This window comes from Xiphophorus couchianus, chromosome 14, assembly GCF_001444195.1.
Source record: "Xiphophorus couchianus chromosome 14, X_couchianus-1.0, whole genome shotgun sequence".
NCBI lineage: Eukaryota > Metazoa > Chordata > Actinopteri > Cyprinodontiformes > Poeciliidae > Xiphophorus > Xiphophorus couchianus.
Genome location: NC_040241.1, coordinates 1,471,838 through 1,496,445, shown reverse-complemented (window position 1 = coordinate 1,496,445; position 24,608 = coordinate 1,471,838). Strand labels below are relative to the sequence as shown.

The window sequence follows — 24,608 nt, the reverse complement described above, 5'->3', positions numbered from 1 at the left end:
ATCTTTTGAGGCAAATGCATACATTTTCTGTTCTTTCGCTGGAATATCAAATTTTCCGAGGGTCATTTAATGCAACAGCAGGATATTAATGGGAGGAGTTGGCGGGCAGTTGCTGTGAGTTGAGGCGGTGCCTTCGCTGCCTGCACACCAGACTGCGGCGCGCATAGAGAGCTTTGCGTTACAGAAATGGCGGAGGGGGAGTTGGACGTTGACTCGTTGATTTCCAGGCTTCTAGAGGGTGAGTTCTCCGTACTGTGCTCGCTGTGGCTTGTTGATTATTTTTCCTAAACTGCATGGATGTATTTTTGACCTGGGAACATCAATGAACTCGCTTGACTCGTCGGCTAGCTTGACGTTCGGGAGTACAACGCTGGTCTTTCTGTCCGAGGACACAGGCACTCCTCTTAGCCAGCTACTATTTCACGTCTCACGGCTCCTTTTAGACTCAATTGGAATAAAATGGTTTCTTAGAACACCGTGGTGCTTTCAGCCTGGAAATGTTGAGCCTCCCTCGTTTTAGTCGTTGCTTTTTAGTGTTTGTGCTCTGGTTCAGTATGGAGAGGAACGTCAGACTCTCCATTACCAGCAATTAATTTCTGCCAGCTTTCATGTCGCAGTATTGAGGTTATTACTTCGGCATGTTGCAGATCAGACACTAAATAACCATTAACCTCATGTCAGCCATGACAGGGGGATTACAACCCCTGCTCATGTATATGTGTTAATTAGCCCAGTAAGAAGTACTCGATTGTATGCAAAGGCTTCATTTGCCAACCACAAACTTGGATGTCCATCCAGAGTAAATGGCGATTTTTAACTTTACTAATTGCGGCTCGAAACGTTGGACGTAATAGAAAGATGCCAGATGAGGTGTGAGCGTTGTTTAGTTTTTAAGCCACAACTATTCCTAAAAAGAAACGAGTTTTTCTAATGAGGTTTGGTGGGGCGGCTGAAGACGTCACAGTGTTGTGTTTCTGTGTGAACTTTGCTAAATGACAGTGTGTGCATGAGAATTGGTTATCTTCCACTTTTAGATGCATTTACATGGCCTCAAGTTATGGAGCTAAGGTTTAGTCACGATTACTTTTTATTTTTCTGTGCTGCTGTTGTGTATTTTTTTTTGTGGCAACTTTATAGCTGGGACAGCCCAAATAGCTCCTACACACAGAAATGCAGCTATTGAAAATGGGGGGAAAAAAAACATACTCATTTTTAAAAAGGCATCTCCAGGACACCTGTCTTGAGCTACTGGATTCGTAAAGAGGTGTTATTTATTTATTTATAAGTATGTGTTGTTGTTTTTTTATCACTAAACTGGACACAATAATTGCACTTATTTTTTTTTAACTTTATTAATGTTCTCATGAGACAAACTGTAGAGAAACTGAAAATGGTAGAAATAAAAATGTCCCGCAATAAAGGCAGTTCTTAGGGTTTTCAGACATTGAAACAATAAATTCATCTTCAAAATTCTTAAAATGATTTTTTTGTTCTTTCTATGATAAATAACGTTAATGCTCAGCAGTAGCCTCTAAACATTTACAGACTAGGAAGGGGAAAAAAACAAACTTAAAATTGGACCCATCAGGGATTACATGGTCTATGTATTCATCATTTTTTGTCTTAGCTGATTATGATCTCAAAAGCAGGTTACACATCTTGTCTTTCTGTTGAGCACAGTAAAATCATTCAGGTTATGGAGCAGAAGTGTTTTTAAAATTATAACTTGCATCAGATCCAACATTTGATCCCTTTTTTTTGCTTCTTTTTGCATTTTCAAAATGAAAATGCAACAAATAAAATATCTAAATTTTTTCTTCTACAAGAACCATTCAGAAAGCACAGTAGTTTAAAAAAAAATAAAGTATTGCTTTACTACCCAACATGTTGGATTGTGTATTAATTTCTCATAATCATTTCCAGCACTTAGGAAGCGTTTTTTACTATCTCCATTTAATTATCTGTATTAGGACCAGAGGAGTTACTATGGTTACGCAGCTCTGAAGTTAAACAGGATTTCACCATGTAACAATAGTTATAGTGATGACATTTTAAATCATCGTGGTTAGCTTTACTAGAGCACCTTTATGGAGATTTCCAAATGGCCACCAACGTTCCCAATACAGCACCATAAATCGGGCTTCTTGATTGGTTAATTTGTTCCTTTGAATGTAATACATTCTGCCCTGTTATCTGTTGGAGTTAAACATCTCCTTATTAGGCATCCTCTGTCACTTCAAACATCTCCCTGGTGATGAAAATAGTTACTAATCAGCCATTAAAAAAAAAATCTTTTTTATTCTTGACCATGGTACTAGACTAATTGTAAGTTTTGGATCAGCTGTTCTTTTGTGAGTAAACTTCCACCAGCAGTACTGATGATGCTATCATTTGTTCTGGGTATTTTCTCTCCCTGAGAAGGTGTGTGTTTGTTTGTGTGTGTGTGTGGGGTGGAGTAGATCTGTGACTAAAGACGCACATGAGTCACATGATGCGTCTCCACCTCTAAATTCCTGTCTTGCTCAGATTTTAAAGGGGCAGTATTATGTGTTTTCCAGGCACATGGTACCATTTTATTGCAGTCAAGTAAATATTAACTTCAGTTGATGCAAAAATGCTATATAAATAAAATGTGACTTAAAAGAAATTTGACTTTGTAATTTTGTGCCTTGAAATTGGGCCTCTGTCTCTTTAAGAAACTCCTACTATTTCTGAAAGGCCACCTTCACACAACTTGGCTCCTTTATTAACGCTTTAAGAACAATTTGACCAGCGTTGCACTGAGAAGTAGCTCATATAATGAGCTCAGCAGTTCCACCGAGTGTTTGCTAATTGCTATTGGCTAGTCTAGAGGAACTAAGTGAGGGAGCCATGGGGTAGGGCTGCTTTGTGAAGCAGAAGGTCTGAGAGAGCAGCTCAGAGGAGGAGCTTTGTCCTCAAAGGCGGGGCTAGGTCCACCCAGGCGTTTTGCACCGCTGAGTGGTTGCCATAGAGATTAAAGGATTTCTCAAACATGCCTGAAAGAATCAAGGCAACATCCAGGTACGTTTTTTGTTGAGATAACATGATGTGAAACTCAAAAAAGATGGATTTTTATTTGATAAATATCTGCACTGGCCATCGTTCTTGCTTCTCTTGCTGATATTGTTGGTTTGGCTCTGGTAATTGTGGATGTACTTTCGAAGAAAAGGCCTCTGTTGTTCCTACATCTTTTGCTCTGTGTTGCACGGCAGGGGAGGTTGACTTCCCCAGATAAATATGGGATCCTGACCCAGGTGAGCCGATCGGCCAGGAACACGGACTGTGTGCAATAAACACTCGAGCTGGTGGTGAGCCAGTGGCGCTGAATTTTGTTGTTAAAATGATGTGCTGGATAAATGCAAACAGTTTGTTAGCATATGCAAATCAGCAGGATGTGGATTTGCATGAAATTTTAGCAACAACTGAGTTGATAAAGGGTGATTACAAGTTGTTTGCTCGGTATGTGAGCAGTGCATGATGACACTGCCTTCAGGTTAGATTTCATGTATGTCTGCTTTGTAATGCAACATACAGAAAAGGTGAAGGAAAACAATTCCAGATCAGGGCTCTGGGTTCATTCACACCAACCCTTTGTAGCCTGCTTTACTCCAACTCTATTTCGTTTGTGGCGTCGGGAATGCACAATCGAACTCTGATGTGGACCAAAAAAGCGAACTGCGGTCCGCTTACAAACCTAAGCCTGGGTTTGGTTAAAGTGAACTCTGGTGCGCTTCGAATGCGTAAGTGACAGCCAAGCGGACCGGGAACCGTTCCAAAAGCAGGATGCGAACCGTAGTGTAAGACATTCTGGGTAAACGCAACCAAAAGAAACGAGCAAGTCTAGCGCTAGCAGGAGAAATGACTCTCTGCCTTTTACCAGCTACAAGAGAAAACCTAACCGCTAAAATCTGACACAACTCCATTTTTGTTTCCATTTTGTGAAGAAGGAAGCTGTGCTCAATGTCTTTGGAGGTTTTTGTGTTTCCTTCAGTGGTTCTTGGTGGAGCACCCCCACAGGCGAGGAGGTTTTTCAAAAAATTTGATTTGCTTCACACGGTGCAGTGTGAAAGCAAAACCGCATGAGCGGAAAATGTAATAAATGTTGCAGTTTTGATCCCCAATAGAACAGAATCTGGACTGAACTATCAGGTATGAACATGTTTTTTGACTCTTCACAATCCATGCTCATGGTAATTTTCTGGGTTTGGACCATCAACTCGTTATTACAGTAAGAGTTGGGAAGAAAAACAGTCTGGCAAGTATGTACAGATGGAGCAAAATGACATGTAGTCAACGAGCAGGGAGGTAGGAGTAACTTTCCAGACACACCTGAGAAGACACGTGAATCTAGAACTCGGTGTGACCGCAGATATAAATGTGACAGCTCCCACAGATGGAGCTAGATCTTTCAAACACGAGTAGGAAATCATAGTTAAGTCACCGCAGGTGTGTATTTTTTATTCTGTAGACAGAGGAAAGGCCACGATTTACTCTCTGTTGTTCAGGGTGTGACAGGTTGACGGGTTCAATTTGATTTGAGCAACCTAATGGAACTAAACTTGTTTCTCTGTCGCTTTGAATCATCAGAGGAAGCGTAAGTGCTGCAAGCGGAGCCTCCAAGGTGCTCTGAAGCTTGAACACAGAGTTTGAACCAAAGTCCTCCAAACATACAGTTGAGTATTTGGTTCCTGTTAGCTGGCTCTGAGCTGCACTGGGGAAGAATGGAACAGAACTCGAGGTAAATTTGGTGAAAGTCCAGTACTGATCAGTACTATTTTTAAATTGCACCATATACAGTGGACCCCAGCATTAAACAGAGTGTCACAATAAAGTACTCTGTGATTTAACTCCGTTCTAAAGTTGTCATCTGGGAGGAAAGAATGTCCTGTCCCTTTCTGTTCTTGCTCTGACTCTGTAGAAACCGGCGTTACTCTTTGGCAAAGACAGTTGGATGCTTATTTCAGAGTTGCTTATTCTAATTTTTTAATGGACTTCTAATCTAAACCTATTGTCTTAACTGAAATTGAGTTCTTGTAGGAAAAAAAGAAGTTAAAAGGTGTCGGTTAAATAGAGGTGTTACAATGTCAACACAACTGAGATTTACATCGGCTTGTTATTTAACAGATTTTTTTCACGCATCAAGATGCAAACGTGGAGGATCCAGATCCGTTTCACAAAAATCAACCGATTGTCTAATTTTTAGGAATATTGAGTTGAGTTCTGAAGGTCAGGCTGAGCAAGAAACACATCCTGGCCTTTCTATGCTACAGGACAAAATAGATTTAACAACTGAGACCGGATACAGGCACATTGCTAAGAAGGATTGACTTTTATTTATTTACTAGGACTCGTTATCACCCTGTAGGATTATAATTCTTTAATAGTTAAAACAATTTCCGCTCCAGAAAAGGAATTGAGCAGATGTTACCATGGTGACTTATTCACGAGAAAACACGACAGCCTTTGTGACGTCCAGCTAGCTGTTGTATCTTCTTCTTTGCTAGACAATGTGTTAGCCACTTTGATTGAGGCACATTACGTACATATCCTCTAATAAATGAACTCATTTAAGATTTTTTAATACCAATTCAGCCATCACTTATGTACCATGTGGATATGTTTGTGTCTCTGTATATGTTGTGTTATGTTAAGGAAACTAAAATGTTGTTGTCGGGTAAAAACCTTGCCCCTTGTGTTCATCCTAAAGCCATGGAAAATATTATATAGAGCCAAATGCTTGAATTGCCAGATTTTATTTAGAGATCTGACCTTTCACAAACACAAAGACTTCTCTTTTCTACCACTACGGTTTCCTCCTGCTTACCTGGCCGGGTTACATCAAAACCTTCTCAAGGGAAACTCTGTGGCTTTTTTTTTCTTTTTTCTGTCAGGGATTTACCTGCAGATCAGAATGACTGACTGCACACTACTTCTTCTCTGCTTGAATAACGGGGCCTTTCCACCAGTGAAAGGGCTTTCCTTCATAGCTGTAGCAGTTTGATTTTCCCCCTCTTTCAGCATGCACTGCTACAGATTGGGAGCTAGGTACTTCTACTGACTCAACTTCCAGAGGAGTTTATGTCCTACTAAATGTCAACAGCTGTCTCTGGTTGAAATGAACACACTCCTTCAGTGACAGCAATCCACAAGGGCAGGGCGCTGTACTCAGACATAAAGTGATATGGCTGCCCTTGGTTTCTATTTTCAATTCTTTTCTTAAAAAAAAAAATAGAAACAAAGTGACAAAATGTTGCATTTTAGGTATTTGGGGATTTATTTAGCCCCATTTTCAGTAAACTGAGTGATCTTGCTCTGAGTTTCTGAATTTTTTATTGTTCAAAATAGTTATAATTTGAACAATAAACAGTAGTGAGCTAAAAGTATTCTAAGTCACAAAAGTTCTTTCTTTTGTGACTTAGAAAGAACTTTTAAGAAATCTATGCATTCTTAAAAATGCACAGATTTTCATTTTTGAAAATGAAAATCTATGCAACATTGTTTAAAAAAGAAAAAGAAATTGTACACACAAGATAGGTTTTAGAAAAGTTTTCGTCCACACAAATTCGCTCCTGAGCATTGTTTTGAACATGCCAAACCCATAGGGGGCAGTGTAGCATAAAGCTAAAACCTATGTCAGCCAATCAGATTGCTTCAATTCCTGTTAGGAATTAAACATGGCGCCAGGAGGTTAATTTTTGTGGACAGATATAGAGATGGGACTACTTTTAAGTAGTGTATTAGAATATAAAGTTATAAAGACCATGTCGATCATGTCAAGCACGTTTTCTCAAATCTCCTCTTTGGTGTGTGGCTTTCTTTTTCTTTTTTATTACACAGAGTTTTTGTGTAGATTAAAGTCCAAAACGCATAAAAATGTATTTGTTTTCCCAGCTATCTGTGGACGAAGCCATTTCTAAAATTGACTGGCAAATATTTCCAATAAGAACTGCTGCCTCTCTGTTGATTGTCCTGCTGCAAACCGAAAAGAAGAATCCAAACAGTTTCTAAACATAACCTGGTAGATCTGCAGATAGTAAGCTTGCTGTTGGATGACGCAAGTCAACTTTAATAGCACTAATGTTTAAGCAATGTGGAAATGCAGTCTCCAGGCTGATTTGGAAGAAATTCACGAGGCAAAACCTTTTGAATCGTTGCTTTCATTAAACTCTGCTGTGACTAAAACTGTTTTGGATCCCCAAGAATATCTGATGACCAGGAAGTTTCACATCAAAAATGTCAGCCTCTGCAACAACTAATTTAGCTAAATCAGGAGAAGCAAGTTGAAACTTTTTATTTTAAAAATTTTTTTTTAATTAAAGCTCTGTCTGTTTTTGGAAAGCGTTGCAAGCAAGAAGCTCTATTAGGCAAGTGACTGAAAGAATTTACTGCTGGCAAGTTTTGTTTCTTTATGATTCATATTTTGGAAATGAGCTCATCTCCAAAGCATTTTTACGAGGAAGACTTCCTTTTTCAAAGCGTGAAACGTGTGAGATCCTTTGGTTCATGAATGTGTTTGGCAATTAAAGAAGAAATGATTTTAAATATCTGTCCAAATCACTTAATGTTATGCTGAATGCAGCACTTTTTATATTGTTAAAGTTGCATAGCAACTAATCTTTGGCTATCGATTTGCTGAAACATCCAAACTTTAAATTGACCTTTTTTTTGTGCTTTATATCATGTGATATTGTTATTCTCTACACAAAAACATACCGATCGTTTGACTCTGACATGCATGTTTGAGAAATCCTTTGATCTCCATGGCAACCATTCAGCTGTGCAAAACAACTGGGTGGCTCTAGCTTTGCCTTCGAGGCGAAGCTCCGCCTCTGAGCTGCAGTTTCCAAGCTTCTTGCTCACAGAGTGGCCCTCCCCCACTCAGCTCCTTCAGACTAGCCAGCAGCAAATAGCAAACACCTGGTGGAACTGCTGAGCTCATTATAGGAGCAACGCTGGTAAAAACGTTGTTAAAGGGTTAATGGAGGAATGATGTCATGATTTCCTGAAGGCGAAGTTTCAGAGCAGGAGTTTTAAAGCGATCGAATCCCAATATCAAGGTGTTAAAAGAAATGTGACTTTATAATTTAAATCATATTTGATATATGTAGTATTTTTGTAACGACTGAAGCTAACATAGTTACTTGATTTTATTATAAAATGGAATTATATGTAGGGCTGAAACGATACCTCGAATGATTAGAGTACCTCCATTATTAAAATTTTTCGAGGAAAATGTACCTGCCTCAAAGCTTCGTTAAGTTATATTTTATTTAGCGCACCGTGTTCCGACCGGAACATTATTTGCGTTACGCGTAGCTCTGACTTCCGCCTCTGAGTTGTTGACGAAAGCCAAGTGTTAGCAGCATAACGTCCAATTTTCAAGTTTGGCCGTGGGGATTTTTTTGATTTTTGATAATGCCGTGGTTTTAATCATTTTTGGGGGACCCAGAGACATCCTTAAAATGACTGGCGCGATGCCTGGAGTACGGCAGCTTTCAACCAGCAGAACGGCGGGAAGAGCGCTGCAGGAGTATTTATACAGGTGAGCTGATAGACTGAACACGACGGGCGGCTGAGTAGTAGATGGTTACAGTGCAAGTGCAGCTTTACCGATAAACCGCACAATAAATTTCATATCATCCCGGTCTCAATAAATGGGTGGAGGTACGAAGCTGGTAGATGAGTTTCTGACTATGACGAACAAAAGTGCCGTAAATATCCCGCAATGCTCCCCCCGTTCTTACTTTCGTCCGCTGGTCTACCGTTCGTCTTTGCCCCCCGGACTTAAGTTCGTCTGTTCCCTGGTCTATTTCCTGCCCCCAACTCCAGGCAACATGTCCCATATTCTCAAACCCAAAGCGTGACGGGTATAGGGCAAGGTGAGAGTTTATCTATTAAACTGACTGAAGATGAATACATAAACTAAAAGCTGGAGTACAGACATTTTTTATAAGCATCTTTGTGAGCCTGGCTCTTTATTATTAAATTGAATATAATTTCAGATCTTTGTATAACTTTTCTTCTGGTTAACTTAGAAAGTGAGCTATTATTGTACCAGGTTAGTTTTCTAAACTACAAAAAAGGGAAGTTCAAATATGAAAAATTGGACCGATGTTGATATCTGATAGTAACACCAGTGTCATGCCAGATTTACCCATATTTTAGTTGTTTTTTAAAAATCTGATTAATTGTAAGAATAATCGATAGATTACTCGATTACTAAAATATTCGTTTAACAGCCCTAATTATATGCCTGGGAAACGCATAATGGTGCCTCTTTGAAAGTGGGATTTGGGAAACTGATAAAAGTGATTTCATAGTGCCTTTATTTGTTATTCTGATCAATAACTGTAATAATTGTTTTATTTTCTTTTCCTCTTTCCATTCTGAATGATTGTGGTCCAGTGTTACATGCAGTGGTGGCTGCATGTAGGATTTTTCCCCCATTTCAGGAAGCTGCTGAGCTCCGACAGGTTAAGCAGGCCCAGCTGGTTTCACTCTGCCTCTTGTTTAGCAGAGTATAAGGTCAGCTGGGGAACCGATTTCAGGGCCTCTTGGCCAATTGGGCAGCATGTGTGCTGCAGCTTTGTGTTGCTGTGATGGAGGATTTGTTGTTTGCTAGAAACCCTGGTTCTTGTTGTTACTCTTCCCTTTCTTTTCTTTTAGGTTCTCATTTTTCGCCTTTAAGATTTCTTCTTGAAGAATAAAACTTTAACTTTACCCTCCTGGTTTTGTCTCTTCATTTTTCCCTGGTTTATTTATTGTTACGCCCCCCCCCCCTCCCCTCCTCCAATTCCTCTCCACTGCCTTGGGGATGTAACATCCAGTGTAGAACCATCCAGTTGAGGTTCAGTCAGTCCAGAGTTGCTGGTAACACTGCAGCGGTTTGATCATCTCTTCAAATAGACCACAGCTGGTTTCTTCTTTGTTTTTGTCTATTTAAGACCAAAGTTATGCACTAATCATGGCTGTATTTTATTTTATTTTTTTTAATAGAAGTGGACTTCACTGGGTGAAATGTTGACTGAAAACAGGATTTTGAAAGTCTGCAACTTAGACTTGATAAATATGCAGTAACCCTTTGTGTATGAAGATTCACCCAGATATTCTGCTACATGAATCCTTGATTGCTAAAATATTGACTAGCGGCGGTTTTCCCCAGTCTTCTCTCTTCATTTGTATGACCTGATAAAATCATTCTGATCATTTAATCAGAATGATTTGATCATTCTGATTATTAATCGTGGTATCTTAAGCCCTTTTACTCACAACAAATATGCTCTTCATCGGCCGTTCCAACAAGGTGTGACAGCAGGCTTTGTCCAGACGACAGGCTAAACCTGATGGACTGACATGGTTTCCAATCGGCTGAGGCCAGTCTGTGACTTCAGGGCCCTCTGGTTTCATCACCCTTGACACCAAACTGACCTAGGACCAGTTCCAGCACCTCCGCCAAAACACTGCGACCACTGTAAGGGTCTCATGTCGGAGGTGTGGCTTATCCTTATTGCTGTGAGGGAAAAAGGCCAGTGCAGGACACAGTGGGGAATCAAACAGCCATCTGCCGTTTTTCCAGTTGATGTTTTCCAAGAGAATATCTCTGCTGTTAGTTCCAGCACACTGAAGCTGCAGGGTGTCTGAGCAAGGTCACCGGTATCCTTCAGTCTACCAAACCAACCTCATGGTTTTTTTGTTTTTTTTCACTGCGTTTGTCTTCTCCTCCACCCCATTCCTTTTCTTCCTCCTCCTCACTGTTCATTAGCTTTTACTAGTGCTAAGCCCACATTGCTCCAGGCTTTAGCAACAACAGCCCTTCTGTGTTGCTTTACCAGAACAGGTGGTTTTATGTGGCACGATTACCAACATGGTCACACGGCATCAGCAAAAAGGGTGGAGGGGAAGTTTTCATTTCAGTTGTTGGCAAATAGTTGCAAAATTTGCTGTTTATGAAGATCTAATGTTGAGATTTATTTATTTATATTTTTCCCCCCACCAATGTATTACTTGCTGTGTCCATCGTTTCCGTAGACAGAAGGAACTGATCCGTCAATCCTTCAACGACAATAGAACTTTTTTTTTTTTTTTTTTTTACTGCAACACTTACCTGCTTGCAGGTTTGGCATCATTGAACTTTTGGACTACAAAATCTTTGAGAGAAATAAAAATGTCGGATTTGTGAAACTGATTTGCCAGAAGTCCATGACCTTGTTTAGTGATTCCACAGCAAATACTATAGCATAATTGTATAAAAAAAAAAAAAAATGTAGTAGTTGCTGACTGGATTGACAAATATGACCCACACAAGCTAAAGATCTGTACACACCACACCAAAAGAAATAAAATTAAACTTTTCTGCCAAATTCAATTTTTCCAAAGTACACAACAAAGACGGGTAAAAAAAAATTAACGTTTTTTTAATTAAAAAAAAAAAAATCATGCTGGACTTTTCTGTCAGGCAAAAGTTTGAGTCTCACTCAAACCTCTTCATTGTTGCCTGTGACTTGAAGCTACTGCTAACTAGCTGCTAATTTACCCTTTCTAGCTAGCTGCCTTTTCTTGGACTGAAGATGAAAATTATTTGTAAATACATTCTACCCAGAGTTCCTCAAGTTGCATATGTGTAGCTTCACCTGCTTCAAATTCTATTAAAAAAAATCTTAAGCACCTGTTGCTAACTGATTAATTAGTAAAAGAAAAAAAACATATAATTAATACTCTGTATTGATCAGTTGATGTTTAGCTGCAGATTCATCCTTTTCTGCAAATGATAATGATAAACCATCACTGACAGAATGCTATGCTGTTACCTTTTAGGGAATAAACAGCTTATTTTATATAAAAAAAAAAATTTAATTGTTGCATTTTATGCATTTCTAGTATTGAATAAAATGTAGAATCATAGAGTTTAAAATATATTTAATCATTAGAATAATCGACTACTAAAATAATCTCGAGCCGCAGCCTTGTATCGATTACACGCCTCAGAACCGCAACATCCCATCATTTCCAGAATGTAAACATGTTGCCTAGCAGCAGCTACGTCTATGCATATTCTTCGATCCATAAACGGTTAATATTTCTCTCAGTTTGAGTTAAGCTTTGATACTTTTTGTTTAAAAAAACCCCGAAACAATAAAAAGCCTGATTTTTTTTTTTTTTTTTTTTTTTTCTCCATTGAACACTTTTAATCTTTTCCAAATGTTTCTCTGCAGTCGGTGTCTCCCCAGTTGTGTTTCTCTCGCTCTCTCTCGCTCTCTCTCTCTCTTTCTCTCTCTTTCTCCCTCTTTCTCTGAGTGTGAGAGCTGCTCAGCTCCAGGCTGCTGGCGTGGCATTCTGTTGTGGAAACAACAATGGTGGAGCCTGTGCGGCGGGGCGCGCTCGCCCCCTGGCACCAAACATGGCAGCCAGCGCTTCGCCCAGTAAAAGCCCTCCCTCACATCCACTCTTTTCTCTGCACTTTCATTTTGCTGCTGCGATTCAAACCCACCACCACCACCCCTCTCGTTTTTCCACTCTTCTCCCACTATCCCGTCTATCCCCCTCTTCTCTCATTCTCTCCTCTCAATTTCAGTCTTTCTTTGGCGCCACAAAGCCAAGCATTCACAGCTGGCACTTATAGGCGAACAAGAACATCCCAATGAAAATGCAGAAATGCCACTGCAGTCGGGACTCTGAGTTTCTCGTTCAGTGATGGGGGTGGGGGGACGGGGGTCACTGTTTTCCATCTGCCCCTGCGTGGGAGAGGTTTAGATAGAGGAGGGGGGTGGTTGGCTTGAGTCCCAGCTAGAAAGAACAGAGGCGGACAGCTAAAAAAAAAAAAAAAAAGGTCTGATGGGGCGTTTTCATGCAGAAGGGACAGAAACGTGCGCAGTCATGCCTGCTCAAAATTCACAGGGGCGCTACTGATCCGCCAACGGGAAATGCACTTGATCAGGAAGAAGGAAGAACCCCAAACTTCCTGTTTCTGATCAAATTTGCTTTTCATATCTGTAAAAAAATCAAAACAAAACAGTGAGGCATATTTTCATTTTTAACATCAAAACAGATGAATAAACGCGTCTAGGGTCCGTCGCAATAAATTGTCCCAGTAATTTTCACGATAAACGATGTTATTGTTTTGAGACCATAATTTATTGGAAATGCCGTGTCAAATGTCAATAAAGTTTAATTTGTGAAAGAACGCTCGACACTGCGGCTGGAGGACGTTTTTTTAAATATCCAGAATAAAACGCAATAAATAAAACGGAACTGAAACGATAAATATGAAGTCTTTCTGAATAAAGTTTTCCTTATGAAAAATCTGAATCATCTCAGTGGATATTCTCGAGCTTGATTGCTCACTGTGACAGGTTTAATATCTCCAGATGTATTTGGTTTCAATATCAGAGTCTGCAGTGTGTTTGTGCCCAAGTTAAAGGGAAGCAGCTCCACATTTTGCTGTTGGTGCAATAAAACTATTCAGGAGACGAAGCCGGGGAACTTTTCACCACGTGCTTAATGAGCTTCACCAGCAAGGAGGGCTCTGTGTGTGTGTGTGTGTGTGTGTGTGTTTCTTTTTTGTTTTTTTTTAAAGCAAGTCGGTCCACTGTGAGAAACTTTGACATGAACAAACTGACTGAACTGATTCATAGCAGTATGAAATCAGTGACCCTGTTCACACTGCCTTTAACGGAACCTGTTTCGTGTTGCTTTATCCACTTCTGATTCGATTTGTCAAAAATATTAGATCGTAAACAGGGGAGCCCCAGGTCATAAATAAAAAAAACAAAGCAGCTCAGATGTATTTAACATTTTCTGAGTTGTATTGAGTAACTCCTAACTTGTAGTTTATGTAGACCGTAAACCAAACAACTGTCTAGAAACACAATTTCAGACGGTACTTGAAAGAACTGCTTTAGATTTTTAAAAATTTAATATTTTGTTTTAACACGCAGAAACCTTTGCTTTTTTCTTTCTTTTTTTTTCAAATCTAGAACGAACTCTTAAAACTTGTCGACTTCACGATGTCCTCACTTTGGCCTCTTTATGTAACTGATAAGCACAACAAAACAATTTAATGCTCAGTTTTTAGCTTATTTGTTGCAACAATGACCAAATCTACAATAAAATATAAAGATATTGCTGATTTTATTAAGAAAAGTCAGTCACAGCCTGTGAACGACAAGCAGTTCAAAGTGCTTCACATGGTAAACATCGTGCAACCAATTCTGAAACATGCAATAAATCAAAATGTCTTTTTTGTTATTGTGCACAAAGAAAGCACAGCGGAATTTAAAATGTTACCTTCACATCAAGTACATTGATCAGTGTTCCAACTATTCCATTAATATGATGTTTTTTTTTTTTTAAAAAAAAGCTCTTAATAGGGTGATGTTTTTTTATTTGTATTTTTTCTGACTGTCTCCGCAGTTCTCTAGGAGTTTGTTCTGGGTTTGTTCTGACTGCCGATTCTCTACGTTTGGTTCTGGGCCTTTCGAGACAATCAGACACAGACCACCAAGCAAACACTGTAGTTGATCTCTGGCTAACTTTTATTATTTTTGCTACAGTGTGGCCAGCCCTCTGCTTGCTGCTCTGGCTCTCTCTCCGTCCCATGCAGCACTCCTTCTTTGTCCTGACTGACTACTTCCTCCTTCCATTCCTCACCCGTGCCCATATATGGTCACATGTTCGTTTCCCGGCGTCTGTGATTGACTTATTTACCAGTCGGCTCTTGGAGCTCTTTGTAAACACACAGGAACACGATGCAACCAGCCTGCTAGCTTGTTTCAAGCTAGCTGATGTTGCACCTTCTGACCTGACTGAAGGCCTTCTCGGTCTGATAGCAGAAGTGATCAGGCTGGTCCTGTGCTTTCTCTCTGTGGGTTGCATTGTTCTGGCTGTTGCAACAAGCGCTTTGGTGTGGTTTGAGCTGGGCTTCACCCTCCGATCCCTCCACATATTTGGCGAATTAACCTGCTTGTTGCTAGGCAGCCGGACTTTAATTCTGGGAACACTGGGTTTGTTTGTACCTAGAAGGATCAGAAACGGCTAAAGCAGTGTAATCAAAGCCACAGTGTGTTTTAGTAATACTCTTCTTGTTCATCCTTTTATTTATTTTTTTAACAGAAAATAAAAATGAGGTAATATTATGATGTTTTAGAGGGAATTGCTGTTTATGTTGCGTTTCGCTAAGTTTCTGCTGCAGTAAATCCTCGTCTCAGGTCTGAGAGCTCTGTGAAGCTGTCTGGAATGCAAATTTCCCTGAGGAAGGGGGGTGTTGTGTGTGTGTGTGTGTGTGTGTGTGTGTGTGCGTGCGTGTTTGAGGCGCTGCTTTTTCCTGACGTCATAGTGTCTCGCTGAAGCTGCAGCAGGGTGATGACCCAGGAATGCAGCCACTTAAAGAGACATATGTGATATTTTTGCAAACTAAGGTGCACAAGGATCCCACATTTATTTTTAGTTTATTCTTTCTGAAGGAATTGCGGTGTAACAGGAATCTTTAGATTAATGTCGTAAGTTTTGGAAAATTTATTTGCGACATTGAGTTTTGCAGTGAGAATGATTCCTGGTGTTCCTCCCTGGTTGGTTGTTGCTTTTCTGGGTCTGAGTGTCGTTCTGATACAATATTGATATCAAAAATCGGTCTGAAAAATGAGTACCTCATATCGGCATCTGTTTCACTTCTAAAATCTATCATACAAGCACTCCAACAGGTGTAGGGATGAACGATATACTGGCATTGACATCGGTATCAGCCGATACTAGTCTTTTTTTTTTTTTTACATATCGATACGGTCCGATAAATAAAACAGGATTATAAGTTAGTCAGTTATTCTTGTGACTATTATTGACTATTATTCTCTGTTTGAGTATAATATCACTTGATAAAGTCCTTTCTAATACTACAAAATAAGTAATAACAATATGAATTATTTGTGTGATATCACATCAGTCCATATCTGGTGTTACAAAGTTGTATCCAGACGTCAGTATTGATAAATGTCAGAGATTATAGATGGAAGGTAAAGAGAGGGGAAAATAGAAATCATACGTGTCGTTATTTTCACGCCAAACTGGAACTTTGTTGGGGGGGAAAAGCTTTGTTGTAATTCTTTAAATTATGAGGATCAGTTCTCCAGACTCTCTCAGCCATGTTTTTTCTGCTGTCTGGTTGGTTTTGTGTGTCTGAAAGTCACTGAGGTGGGAAAAACGTTGCCAACTTTCTAACAATTGTCACCCAACCGTTAACGGCACACGATAAACTGTCGCAGAAATTGTGGGGATAAATGCCAAGTATTGTTGTTTGGAGACCATATCCAGATAATGCGTTGATATTGCCGTAGTAACGCGTGATCGCTCTCTCAGAGGCTAGAAAACTTTTAGTTTTGTTCAGAACGCTCGACGCTACAAGAGGAAGACGTTACAAATATTTAAAATGAAAACAGAATGGATTATGAAGTCTCTCTGAAGAAAACTGTCCTGTAAAAATCAGTCATCAGAATGGAAATGATCGAGCTCATTTTCATTTATTATGCGATTAGTTGATTATTTCGACAGGATTGGCCGACTTTCAGACTTTTGCGGAGGTAGAAAAAGAAAACAAAGGTTGGTTTGTCCAGTAAGTATCGGCTGAAAGTTCAGGAAATGGGTCTGATTATCGGCGCAGCCGGTTCCGCTCTGACGCAGCAGGCGTTAGTATACAGGCTGCAACCCGCTGGAGGTTCTACCTCATCTGCAGATCCTTTACTCCCAGACGACAACCTCGCAACGTTTCCATGGCGATCAGAGGTAGGCGCCGCCCCTCTCCATGAGCCGCAGTGCCGTGGCGACGGACGCAGGGATGCCGGTACACTTCCCTCCCCTCGAGCTTAGAGTGGTACGGTCCGAAGTTAAGGTCACCGTGTGTGTTTGTGTGTGAGAGAGAGAGAGGTAGGAGAAACCGAGGTGTTGATGCGAGCTCAGATTCCCCCGGCGCCTGAAAGCCGATCCTTTCAGGCCTCCTACTTTTCCGTCCCAGATGTCAGCTGAGGCAGCACCGATGTGTGAACACGTCACCTCACAGCTGGAAGGGGACAGCTGTGTAAACACACAACAGCCAACACACACACACACATTCCCCCTGGTTGTGTATTGTTGTGTGAACGGTCCTGTTTCTCTGAACATCAGATTCTCCGGTGCAGCGTTCTCCTGGCCAACCTGAGCCGTCCCTTCTTTTGGACCCTCCAGATATAGTCCTGGTGTCGCCTTTCAGTCAAAACATGGACACAGGTTGTGTTGGCATGAGGCCGAGGGTGAGGTGGGCGTGACCACCGTCTCCAGGCAGAAAAGGGACGACTTTCCTCCTCATTAAAGCAGGCGGCGGCAGCCCTCCTGGCCCGCTGTGGTTCTGTGGTTTGGTCTGAGTCAGCTCTGCTCCACTGTTGTGGTTCTACAGCAGCGAGGGAAAAGTGGTTCTGTCTGTCAGAGGCGCCGGACTTGTTCTTAGTGTGAACACAGCAGGAAGAAACGGGGGAACGCTGAAGGGAAGAGTTCTGACATCGTTTAACAGGGTCATCTAAAAAACGATTTCATAGATTAAAACAAATATCACAAAATAGATCCGACAGGCACGATCAATTGAAATGTGCTCAATAATTTCCATGTTCATGATTTATTGTTTTTTCTCTTTCCTTGCTACCAAAAACCAGATGAAAAGTTTTTAGCCCAGTGCTTCGGTCTCAACCAGCTCCTTCTTTTATTTCGTTTTTAATGACAATTTTGTTTTCAGAGGCTTTATAGTTCACTTTATGTCGTTTCTATTTGTATTTTTATTTTGTATATTTAATGTGTCTTCCAGCTCCAGTGTTGAATGTTCATTAGAGTTTAAAGTTTATTGATCTTTGAGAAAGTGTTCTTGCATTATTATTATTATTATTGGAAATGGCCTCAAAACATCATTATATCGTTTATTGCAATAACTTCTGGGCCAATTTATTGACCAGGAAAAATGTGTTGCCGTGACAACCAGCCTACAGACATAAAATCAACATGGCTGATCCTAACTAGTTGAGCATCTGATTTTCTGAGGTGTTCTAACTTTGTCTGGTTTCACACTTTATTATTTGATAATAAAGTGTTTGAAACCAAAACAAATATAATTAATTTAGGCTGTTCATGATAACACATTTTACTGGCTGATAAATAGTCCCAGAAATGATTGCAATAAACAGCAATATTGTCATTTTGACACCATTTTCTGCTGATCTAATGATAATAATAGCTTACTGATGCAAGAATACCCACTCAAAAGTCGGAAACATTTTTTTTTACATTTTAGCAGGAAACATTTCAAATATCCAAAATAAAACAAAACAACAATAAAGTCTCAGTAACTGAAACTGCATTTTAAAAAAATAATCATTCAGCTTAGAGACGAAGAAAACAGGCAAAAGTATCAAGTAGTGTATTGGTGGCAAATGTTTGGTTTACAGTCTAAGATCAGATTAGCGCTACAAAAAAGTTGGATTTTCCTCATGTGACTTAATTAACTTTAACTGTATTTGACTGTAGGACAGAACAAAATCCTAAAAAATAAAAATAATGAAGTGTAGGCTACATGTATTAGAACATTGATTTGTTTCTACACAAAAATAGGACTGAAATTGGACATGACTGATGTGACTGAGCTAAGTTTTTTTTCTTTTTTCTTTCCTCTTAAACACAAACAACAAAAAAACTAAACATTGCCCAACAGGAAGTGTGTCCAAGCGTCCCTCCCACACAGTCCATTTCTGTCTTCCCGTTGCTTAAACGTCGTCCCCCGTATTTAGCTTCAAGTTCACTGACAGCCAAGCCGGCAGACGTCATGTGACAACACGGATCGTCGACACTTTTGAGAAATGCATCTGTTTTAACCTGTTCTCCACTTCTCCTTGTCCTCCCACCAGTACGAGGATGCCGCCCAGGCAAGATCGTCCAGATGACGGAGGCGGAGGTGCGCGGCCTCTGCATCAAATCCCGGGAAATTTTCCTTAGCCAGCCAATCCTGCTGGAGCTGGAGGCTCCGCTCAAAATCTGCGGTAAGCTCCGCCCCCCTCCCTGACTAAGCGGCACGTTTTCCTGGAAGGATCCCGCAGCATGCTTCCCGTTTCCTCCAGGTGACATCCACGGACAGTACACAGACCTGCTGAGGCTCTTTGAGTACGGCGGCTTCCCTCCAGAGGCGAACTACCTGTTCCTGGGCGACTACGTGGACAGAGGGAAGCAGTCGCTGGAGACCATCTGCCTGCTGCTGGCGTACAAGATCAAGTACCCTGAGAACTTCTTCCTGCTCCGGGGCAACCACGAGTGTGCCTCCATCAACCGCATCTACGGCTTCTACGACGAGTGTGAGCTCCGCCTACTCCCATCTACTTCCTGTTTTAATGTAGGGTTTGGAACAGAGAAGCACGCCAAGTACAGAGGTCGCAGTTTATTTCAGTTCTGTTCAATAGACGGAACATTGAAAATACTTTTTTTTTTTTTTTTTTTCTTCTAAACTTGTCATAAACCATTTTCACTGAGGTCTCCAAATTTCAGCTACTTATGCAGAAAGTAATAGCAACCACTTTTTTTCATAAAGATATTTTTATCTTTCCTGCTAACCAGTAAGCTAAAAATGCTATATTTTAATGATGCTAGCCAAGTTTTAGTTGAAAAGTAAAGAATTGTAAATCTGAAGCATAAGAAGGTTCGTCATGCCTGAAAATAAAGGCTAACAAATAACATAATTTATCTGTTTTTAGCTAACAAATTAAGCTGTTTGTTAACTAGAAAAGAAACTATTTAATAAATTAAGCTAAGGAATAGCTCGGCTTACTAGCTGAGCTATTTGTTAAGAAATGGCTAACAACTGTTTTCTTACAGTTGTCTAAGCTTCTCTTTTCCGACTCCTTTTAATTGATCATGTAATGAATTGATTTGCTGCTTGTTGTGACAAGCTAATGTGTTCATGAGTTGACACTGGGCTCTTTCTAACACTCTGGTTGATCCTGCAGGTAAACGCAGGTTCAACATCAAACTGTGGAAGACTTTTACCGACTGTTTCAACTGCCTGCCCATCGCCGCCATAGTGGATGAGAAGATCTTCTGTTGCCATGGAGGTACTGAGACCTGAGAGTGTCGCAGGTTTATGATAAAAAACAAAGTCCTGTAACAATTCTCTCTCTCCTTCAGGACTTTCTCCTGACCTCCAGTCTATGGAGCAGATCAGACGGATCATGAGACCCACAGACGTGCCTGACACAGGTAGCTTAACACACACACACACACACACACACACAGAGCAGACCAGCTGGGCTTCAAGCCAAGCAAAAGGAGAACTTAGAAATAAATCAGAGGGGTAAAAATGATCCGCTGCCTCACATCCACATCTGGTTTGTCTGGACGTTTCTTCAGTGTCTTTAGAAGTGAACTGGGTTCCCTTTCAGAGCAGACCATCAAGATCGCACAACGGCAAAATAAAACATCTTCAAATGATCTCACCAAAGGTAGAAAAACTTCACACCAGCCGTAGGCTAGTTTTTATATATATATATATATATATATATATATATATATATATATATATAAATGAAGGCAAATGGTCCTTTTCGTTTTATTTTTCTACAAGAAAAATCTTGAAGGATGATGTGTCCATCAGTTTGTGACCGTCTCCTCTAGTATCATTATCCAGAACACCTCTATAAGGTTGCAGAATGGCCTAGTCAAAGTTTGAATCCAATTGAGATTCAGGGTTAACCACTCATCAAAGAGAAATTGCAAGTTTTGCCAAAGCTGTGGAGTCGAGGAATTTTTCTGACAACCTGATGTAGCCTGAACGAAATGATTAAAAACAAAACAAAAGAAAAGAAGCAACAAATCATCTAAGGCAATTCAAAAATAAACGAGAACTGAAACCTGGATCAGAGGGGAAAGGAGCACAAAGTTCAGTCTGACAGAAGCCAGGCTGCCATGTTGCCCCACTGGCCCTCTGACCAGTTTCAGCAGAGGTGGATGGAGATGGAACTGAACCGGCAACCCACTGATTGCAGGGTGAACTCCTACCATCATTATGACAACAAACAAACAAAAAAACATTTAAAATAGACAAATGCCGTTTAGCCCTGTGGGGGGTAAGTAAATCCTGGCAGCCTGCCAGGCTGATAATACACTGGAGAAACTCTGGAAGCCATTTTGAAGGTTTTTAGGACTCCAGTAAACTACAGTCACAACTAAAAAAAGTTGGAAGAGTGAACCTTCCCAGAAATGACTGGCCAGTTCTTAGGTTTAGGGTTTATCACTTGGTTCCCATAGTGCCTGGTTGGTTTGAGTAGCTAGTTTCCCTCCAATAAAACCTTTATTTGAATTCAACTCAGGCTGACTTGGTGTTTTCTGTCTGTACAACACATTTAAGTGTGAAAGCCAAATTGTATTAACTTAGTAAGGGGGTAAAAGGTTTTTCTCAGCCTCTCCTACGGTGGCCTGGTTAGCCCATTTTCCCTTTTCATCCTGATGAACCAACATGAACTCAGGTTCTTGTGAACTCTTCCTGTTTCTCTGCTGAATGATTAGTGGTCTAATGTAAGAACAGGAGCTTCTCCAGCCTTATTCCCTCTTATCTACTAGTAGCTGGACCAGAGGAAGAGGAGCCTCTCTGTGTTCACCCCCTCATTAAACCTCTTCCTGTCCTTATAAGGCAGCTGGAGTTAAGACCCTGGCAGCCTCCGTCTCACATCCTCTTATGGAGTTTCGCCATGACTCCGTGTCTGCATGTAAACGCTTCACAAATGTCACACTAAAAATAAAAAAAGACTACCAGTGTTTCCCTGCAACCAGGTGACTAGATGGTGACGGACTCTGACGTTTTGTTTCACTTCTTCCCCCCTGCAGGTCTTCTGTGCGACCTGCTGTGGTCGGACCCCGATAAGGACGTGCAGGGCTGGGGGGAGAACGACCGCGGCGTCTCCTTCACGTTCGGCGCCGACGTGGTCAGCAAGTTCCTCAACCGTCACGATTTGGACCTTATCTGTAGAGCTCACCAGGTACCACAGCTCCTTCCTACCAGAGATTCTCCCCCCCCCCTGCTGTAAAGGCCTTGGCTGACTCTTGTGTGTCTGACGCCCCCAGGTGGTAGAAGATGGGTATGAGTTCTTCGCCAAGCGGCAGCTGGTGACTCTGTTCTCGGCTCCCAACTACTGCGGGGAGTTTGACAACGCCGGTGGCATGATGAGCGTGGACGAAACCCTGATGTGCTCCTTCCAGGTCTGTTGCCATAGTAACTGATCCAGGATCTTTTAGGATCCAGATTATCATGTGAAGTGATCAAACAGGATGTTGTTGCCTAGCCCAGAGGTTCCAAAGCCTTTAGACACCATGTGACCCCAAACAGCATTAGTATCTCACTTTTTTTTCCACTATTCTATAATTATTAGATTTTAGCCTAAATTCAGCCTCATATGTTCTGGTTTTAGTTGACGAGGAATATTTAGGGTTTTTGCAGCAGAATCCTCAGCTTTACTGCTCCTTCTGTTCATAAAGATGAGCAGAAAATACATTTCAGTTATTTTAACTTGTATTTTGCAATAATGATAGAAAAACAAATCAGATTTTAGGATGAAAATTTGGACAAAATTTCTTCTATTAATTTTTTTTTGTTTTTACTTTTTTACTCGCCTTCCCTCCAACTTCCTGAGCGCCCTCTGGTGGCCCCCTGGGTTTACTGCAGTCCCACTTTGACAAACACAGGCTGTTCCTTCACAAGCTTAAAGTATGGAGTTTGATTGAATCATTTTCCAAATCCACACAAGAATGGGAAAATGAAAATTCAGAATATTTAGAAAAAAAAAAAAATCTTTTACACAACTTAATGTTGACTCATGTAGTAAAATCATAACATAAAGCATATCATAGCTCAGTGTGGTGTGTCGGCCTCAGTGCTATTAATGCAAAGGTTTGCCCTGTTCCATATCAGACGTCATGAAATTCAGATATGTTGCCGTGGAGATGTTTGACACTAACAAATATTTACTTAAAACTCAAGAGTTCAGCTCACGTTGCCAGGTAGAGCTGCTGGTCCAGTAATAACCGATTCTTCTTCTCCTTCTTCCTCCCAGATCCTGAAGCCGTCTGAGAAGAAGGCCAAGTACCAGTATGGAGGGATGAACTCCGGCCGGCCCGTCACGCCGCCCCGCACAGCCCAGCCCCCCAAAAAACGATGAAGACGGACAGACGGACAGAAAGATGACGAGATGATACGATTGTCTCCTTCTGGCTTTTCACATTAAAGAAGTAAAAGCAACACTTGGCAGAGAAGGAACCAGAACCTCCTATTTTAAATAAAACACCCCCCACTCTCCAAAAACCTTTTTTTTTTTTTTTTTTCCATTTAATCTCTTGAACTGGTGTTGTACTTTTCTTCTTCTTGATCTAAGCTCCTCTTCCTCATCCTCCCACTGCATCTATGTAACATTTTTTAAAAAGTGTTTCAGTAAGACACAGTCATTCTGTAGCATATCTTTATATTTTTGTCTTTTTTTTTTTTTTTGGTTTTTCTCTTAACAGAATGACGGCAGTTTTTAGTTTGCCACATGTCCTTCCTCCTGTACAGACACCACAGGTATTAATGACTGCTGGGTTTTCAATAAATAATACAGGGAATAAATCCCATCCTGTGTCCTTCTTTCATCTCTTTGGCTCATTTAGAGAAAGAATAAAGTTCTCTGTCTTCAGGCTGTTCCGCTCACATGTCGAGGTTTCAGTTTTAAATTACAACTAAGTTTATCTGAACCAGTGATCAGTGAGTTCTGCATTTTAAACCCAACTAACCAAAATTTCCTAAGCGATTAATTATTGCGATAAATGATATTGTTTTCAAACTGATGTAATGGTAGTAATATAATAATGCAAGAACATTCTGACAAAAAGAAATACTTTATTTTCAAAAGAACATTTGACAGTTAAAACATCCAAAAACAAAACAAAAAAAAATGCACCCGAATAAAAACTGAACACGACATAAAACCAAAGTGAAAATAAAAATTACATTCAACCACAGGAGTGTAGATTATGAAGTCTGTGTATTATATTGCCCTTCAATAATCATTAGAATGAGATAAAGATGGGCAAATCCAACTACCTGATGCAATAGTTCACTCCTCCATTATGCTAAGGAAATGAGGAAGGGAGGATCAGAGGAGAGAACTAGAGTCGAGTCTTTTCATTCAGTGTTATTGAGAAAAAGGAAGAAACAAAACCGATAAATTGAAATGAGGTCGATCATTTTCATTTATCACACGATTAATTGATTTCTTTGTTGCAAAAGGCCTATTTACACCCAAGTTTAATTCACATTCAGATTGGTAACCCAGGCGACATGGAGTTACAGAGCTCAATAAGTCTCACAATCATCTCACAATGACTTCAAAACATATTTTGAAGGGTTGTGCACTTCAAAAATATGTATTTTTTCCTTTCACTCAATCTTCCATTAATACGCTCGACTGTCAAGTCTGCAGTTTTTCTTGTCACCTATGTAGACTGGAACTTTTCTGTATTAAATATTATTAGTCTTGCGATATTCTAACATGAAGTGAGTTTTGGGTTTTCAT

At 40.4% G+C, this 24,608-nt stretch overlaps 1 protein-coding gene across 1 annotated transcript; it reads left to right on the top strand.

Moving 5' to 3' along the window:
* The first annotated feature begins 83 nt into the window (after positions 1 to 83).
* LOC114157270 (serine/threonine-protein phosphatase PP1-beta catalytic subunit) lies at positions 84 to 23,667 on the top strand. The gene is made up of 8 exons (XM_028038118.1): positions 84 to 238; positions 18,930 to 19,061; positions 19,140 to 19,370; positions 20,019 to 20,123; positions 20,197 to 20,268; positions 21,892 to 22,043; positions 22,129 to 22,263; positions 23,115 to 23,667. The coding sequence occupies exons 1-8, from the start codon at positions 187 to 189 to the stop codon at positions 23,217 to 23,219; spliced, it is 984 nt and encodes a 327-aa protein (XP_027893919.1). The 5' UTR covers positions 84 to 186; the 3' UTR covers positions 23,220 to 23,667.
* Positions 23,668 to 24,608: the final 941 nt, after the last annotated feature.